The 6,094-nt window shown below is 43.4% G+C and overlaps 1 protein-coding gene across 1 annotated transcript; it reads left to right on the forward strand.

Annotated features, from left to right (window-relative positions):
- The first annotated feature begins 451 nt into the window (after window positions 1-451).
- Window positions 452-5,778, forward strand: fadd (Fas (tnfrsf6)-associated via death domain). Its single transcript, XM_080189933.1, has 2 exons — window positions 452-933; window positions 4,898-5,778. Exons 1-2 carry the CDS (start codon window positions 615-617, stop codon window positions 5,158-5,160), a joined length of 582 nt encoding a protein of 193 aa, XP_080046059.1. The 5' UTR covers window positions 452-614; the 3' UTR covers window positions 5,161-5,778.
- The last annotated feature ends 316 nt before the right edge of the window (window positions 5,779-6,094 follow it).

The following is a 6,094-nucleotide window of genomic DNA, read 5'->3' on the forward strand; positions in this document are numbered from 1 at the left end:
TTGGACTGAAACCTGGCGTTGTCAGACTTTTTACTGTGTTTACCCCAGTCCAACGCCGGCACATCCACATTAGGAAGAAACCCACGCAGACACGTGTGATGAGCAATGTAACCTCCCGGCCGGTAGATTGCTGGGGACAATGTGACCTCCCGGGCACGAGGTGGAAATTTCCGGTCAGCAGGAAGAAATGTGACCTGCCGGCCAGTAGGGGGCAATGTGACCTGCCAGTCAGTACGATGCGGGCAAGGAGACTGGCTGGCGGCTCGGACAATGGGACCTCCCGGCCGCTAGGTGGAAATGTTACTCCCAGTCTGTGGGGAGCAACGTGATCTCTTGGCCGGTAGGGGGCAATGTGACCTCCCAACTGGTAGGGGGCAATAAGTCTGGTTGATTGCAATGTGACTTCCCGGTCGCTAGGTGGGGCGCCCTCGGGAGCGACGGCCACCGGAAGTGAATGTGGAGGAGCTGGAAGAGGTGACTGGCAGCCATTTCTTTACAGATTTGGGAATCGGGCCCTTTGAGGGTTTGGCCGAGGAAAGTGCTGAGCATTCGCTGTTTCCACGGCATCTGGGAGCTGTGATCCGGAAGGTTCCTCCGGCTCGGGGAGACATGATATGATGGCTGATGTGAGGATGAAATTCAACTTTCTGCTCAACGACATCGCTCGGAATCTGTCCAGGGACAACCTGGAGTCCCTGAAGTTTTTCTGTAAGGACCAGATTGGGAAGAGGAAGCTGGAAAACATTGACAGCGGGATCAAGCTGTTCCAGCAGCTGGAGGAGCTGAATCTGCTCTCCCCTGAAGACACCAGCACCCTGGCCGTGCTCTTGGAGAAGATCCAACGGCCTGACCTCCGGAATAAACTCTCTGTTTTCCAGGAGGAGGAGAATGGAAACCCTCAGCTACCTGTGTCTGAAGTGGGAGCTGACACAGGTAAAGGGGGTTTGACCTAACTTTGGAAGGGGTGGGGGCAACCGGGGGGGGGGGGGGTGTGGAACATCACCATAATAAAACACTGCCAAACCCTGTTTCACAGAATTGCGAAAAAGATGCTACGAGACAACTTATTGACAAGGTTGATCAAGCAAAGATATGCATCTATTGGCCAGGTCAAGCTAGTTGAATCATGCTAAGGCCTCATTTTCAATGACTGTGTTTGGGGCATCCTACATTCAAAAGACCATCATGGAATTGTCCCTGTGAAGTACCTTGGAATGTTTTCCTAAGTGTTTTATTAAAGACTTTTTAGAGAACTGACAAAGACGCAATGGACTGAACGGTCTCCTTCTGCGCTGTAACATTTAGGTTAAAGTTGCTATTGAGGGAGAGAGCGGAGTGGTGGTGATTTAACCTGAGAGTAAATCAGGTGAGGGACAAGGTTGAGAAGGCAAGGTGTTCATGAATAATCTCAGCTGGTATAGGAATTGAACCTGTGCTGTTGGTGTCATTCTGCATCACTCATCAGCTACCTGATTAACTAAGCTAAACCAACTCTCCTCCAAAGAATGTAACATTGAATGATTCTGCTAATTGCAAGTAGAGAGGCTTTGGACAGGCCAGATTGTATAGTTTTGGGATTTGGAACTCGTACATGCCAAGGTCAGAATGTTGTGAGTTCAGATCTCACCCAGAGACACATTACACTGGCACTTTCATTTTTGGACAGGACATTAAGCTTGCCTGCCTTCAGTGTGAGATTTCCATGATTCTGTCAAAGGAGAGCAGGGGAGTTCTCCCAGGAAATGTTTCAATATTTATCCCACAACTGACCACTAAGACACATTATCTGAGTATTTTTTCATTGTTATTTATAATACCTTGTTGTCTGCAAATGAGCTATTGCAATTTCCTAAATTCTAGGAATATTTTATTGGCCATAAACCACTTTGCGTTGTTCTAAAAGATACAGTTTCTTGAGCCAAAAGCTGAATACAAGATTGGTGATTGGGTGTCAGGGAAAAGTATAAACAATTCAAACCTTGTCAATTCAGAGAAGCATTGATAATGTTTATGTAAGTAAAGTACATAATTTGGTGCACAAATAAGAAATGACAATAATAAATGAATTAATTCCAGCCAGTTTGTCTCTCAGAGTTGTGGATCAGATTACCTGCAGAAGTGATAACTGCAGTGCTTTTTTTAATACTTTCAAAAGTAAAAGGATTGGATAGAAATCCGATGTGGCAAAAATTTGACCATTATAGGATATGATACAGGCAGAGAGTATTTCTCCATGTTAGTTGGATTCAAAATGTCATCCATGGATGGTACCTATCCAATACACAGATGTTAGGTTTATTGCACCACAGATAGAGGATCAATTGACATTCCAGACAAAAACAAGCAAACTCTTAAGTTATCATACAACAATCTTTCTTATTGTACCTTAGCAAGTCTCCACAAAAGCATCAAAATTCCACTATAAAGATAATCAAAAGCTCTATTACAGAAAATATTAAAACTCTGTTCTATAAAAAGTATTAAAACTCACAGCTTGGACCTAAGCGCCACCCTTTAAGAGGCGAGGTGATCAGTGTCTCTTTTCGTGGGTGCCGATGTCCTCTCTGTGTCCCAGACCTAGAATGCTGCTCCTTTATGATGGTTGTTCTTGCAGGTTGTCACTCCTGATGTTCTTTGGTCTCTGCTTTTCATCTGATACTGATCATGCTCCCCGCTAAATATTCACAGGACAGGTACTGATCGGTCACTGTCTCTAGGTCATGACTGCTCAGGAAGTTGTGTTTATCTCAGGAGGTCATGTTTCTGAGCACTTCACTCAGAGTGGTCTGTGTTCAGTCACTGTCCAGCCAAGGCATACCAACAGCCATGTCTTGGAACAGGTGACTGTGCAATCAGCTACTGCACTCGCTCCAACCCTACACATCCTGTTTTTTGCTGCAGATCACAACAGTTTCACTGATACTGAATTTGTCTTTCAACTAATAGGCTTTGCTGATATCTTCACAGATACCTATCAGGCTACAGAATGGTAGTTTGATTTGTCTTTTGAAACAAGGTAGTAAATGGCCAGGTCTCTGAAGGTTAGATGAGCAAGGTGGAATCAATCGATGGGACAAAGGTTTGACGGGCGACATGGTGGCACAGTGGTTAGCGCTGCTGCCTCACATCGCCAGGGACCCGGGTGATGTGTTGAGTTTGCACATTCTCCCTATGTCTGCATGGATTTCTTCTGGGTGCTCCGATTTCCTCCCACAGTCCAAAGATGGGTGGGTTAGGCTGATTGGCCATGCTAAATAGACCCTCGAGTCAGGGAGATTAACAAGGTAAATATGTGCGGTTACGGGTAATAGGGCCTGGTTGGTGCAGATTCGAGGGGGTGGGGAGTAATTCTGGGTGTATTTACAATTTAACTAACTGTAGCTTTGTTACAAACAGCTTTGCTGGAGTTTCTTTACAATGTGAATCCAGAATAGCCACATCATCACGCTACGTGCTTAGTGACATACATTAGCTCTTGGTGTAGAATGTCTCTTAAAATTCTCAACCTTCATTGCAAAACCCTCCAAGGCCTTGACCGTCCTTGTAACCTCCTCCAGTCTTACCATGTTTTTCCAAGTACAGAAAGATTGAGCAGATTGGAGCTTTTATTCTACAGAAATTTCAGTAGAGGTGTCAGAATATGAATGGGTTGGACAGGATGATTTGGGAGAGAAAGTTTCCATTTATGGGAGAATCAAAAATTCAGTTACTAATAAGAGTTATTAATAAATCCAACAGGGAAATAACGATATATGCCCTTATTCAGGGAGTGGTTAGAATATGGAGCATACCACTGCAGGATTTGGCTGTAGTTTAAATGCTTTCCAAAGGAAACGAGATGAGTAAGTCACTCATTTGGAGCATATGTCAGCTCTCAATCATAACATTCGGAGTTCAAGTCTCATTCCGGGGTTTAAGCACAAAAATCGAGGCTGACATTCTCCAGTACAGTGCAGAGGGAGTGCTGCACTTAGGAGGTGCCATCTTCTGGATGAGATATTAAACCAACATCTCATGGTGTTGCTTGCTTGCGTCCATGTAAAAAAAAAAGCTATGGTGCTGTTTTGAAGAAGGGTCAGGAAAGTTACCCCCCCCCGGTGTCCTGGCTAATAATTATCCTTCAATCAACATCTCAAACAGAGATTATCTGATCATTATCGAATTGCTATTTGTGGAAGTTTGCTGTGAGTAAATTGACTGTTGCATTTCCTACGTTATAGCAGTGACTGCACTTCATTGACTGTAAAATGCTCGAGACACCCAGTGGTTATGGAAAGCACTACATAAATGCAAATTTCTTTTTCTTTATCATTTGTCGTCATTATTTTGTTCATTGACATCCTGTGAAGCAACTTTGGGCATTTTACTAATGTATAACTGCAAGTTGTAGTGGTGAACAGGATGAGCCTTTTAAGAGGGCAGCACGGTGATTCAGTAGTTAGTAGTGCTGCCTCATAGCACCAGGGATCCGGGTTTAATACTGGCCTCGGGTCACTGTGTGGAGTTTGCACATTCTCCCTGTGTCTGCGTGGGTTTCCTTGGGGTGCTCTGATTTCCTATCCCAGCCCAAAGATGTGCGGGTTAGGTTGATCGGCCATGCTAAATTGACCCTCGTGTCAGGAGCATTGCGGGCAATGTGAGATTCCAGGAATAGGGCCTGGTTGGGATTGTTGGTATAGACCAGATGGGCCAAATGGCCTCCTTCTATACATGTTGTCATTCTATGAGGAAGGATTCTGATCGCATTTGGTTGGGTCTTGCTGTCAATTTCTATTGTTTTGCACCAGTTTAATCTTGCAGATGAATAAGAAGCTGTCACCTGGTGCTGAGTTTGAATTCATGAATTTTCATTCAAAGCTGAGCTTTATTTTAACTTCATTTTCGCTTTTTTTTCTAGGGCGTTTGGGCATTGCTTTCGACATCATTTGTAATGGGATTGGAAGAGATTGGCGGATGCTTGCAAGGAAGCTCGGGCACAACGATGCACTGCTTCAGCAGATTGAATATAAACATCCACGCAACATGCGGGAGCAGATCATGCAGGCTTTGATAGATTGGCAGAAAATGAAAGGAAAAGAAGCTAATGTGGACACATTGATAACAGCCCTGAGAAACTGCAAACTTAACTTGGTAGCAGATTCTGTGGAAGATAGGATGTAGAAAATTGGTTGACTTTCAATCTGAGAACACAGACTATTATCTCATTGTATGTCACAAAATTCCACAGCAAATATTTTGGTCCCTTTTTGAAATGTAAAGTTGCTGTTTCTTTTTGGCGACCTTTTCTGAATTCTGTAATCAGTGTTGAGCTTTTGTCAGCCATCAGGCTTCAGAGTGTCAGCATTTCATTGAAAATGATTGAATATTTTGCATTGCCAATGGCATTCAGATTGCTGTGTATTCATCTGAAGAGAGGTGCATTCACTCTAGCCATGTTGCAGTGGTTTGGACTTGACACCAGTGTTAACACAGTGGAATACGAATAGGACCCAAAGTGACTCTGGTGCAAATCGAAGTGCCTGCCTTCTCCAGGCCATGCTCTCACCTGCATATTCAGGCTTGAGCACCACTGTAACAGCGAGATTGGTGAAAGACAAAGCCACTTCAACTCTGTTGGGTTTTAAACTATACTTGGACCAATGTTTCTTAAGCTGTTTTGGAATATTGTGGACAAAAATAGCATTGAAAAACTTCGAGATTGTCTTAACATCCTTCACAATTTATCTTTTTCAAACCAAATTATTAATCACATTTTTAAATAAATCACAGAAGATTTTATGTCCTTGATAAATCACCAACTATAAAACATGAACTATTTAAATTTGTTCTTATCCCTGCTGACTAGAGCCATATGACTCCATGAAGATAAACTGATACAACAAATTATTTGTAGCAGATTACTTACAGAATGAATTGAAAGGGTTGAATCATGAGGCATCGTGGTTTTAGCAGTTGTTGACTGCAAGATCTCTTAAACAGAGTCTGGTACAAATTGCCAGCGAATTCAAGGTGAATTCTGTGTTGCCTGTGCCTTGCCACTTTCAGATGACTCCAAAAATGATATTGATTGTCCGTCCCCCACACACCACTTCTC

Source organism: Carcharhinus amblyrhynchos, chromosome 6 (assembly GCF_965287045.1).
Source record: "Carcharhinus amblyrhynchos chromosome 6, sCarAmb.v2.hapA, whole genome shotgun sequence".
Taxonomy (NCBI): Eukaryota; Metazoa; Chordata; class Chondrichthyes; order Carcharhiniformes; family Carcharhinidae; genus Carcharhinus; species Carcharhinus amblyrhynchos.

Excerpts from the sequence above, each read along its gene's own strand:
- fadd (XM_080189933.1), top strand. The coding sequence starts at position 615 with ATGATGGCTGATGTGAGGATGAAATTCAACTTTCTGCTCAACGACATC. Across the intron at positions 934-4,897 it reads TGAAGTGGGAGCTGACACAG|GGCGTTTGGGCATTGCTTTC; the intron begins GTAAAGGGGGTT and ends TTTTTTTTCTAG.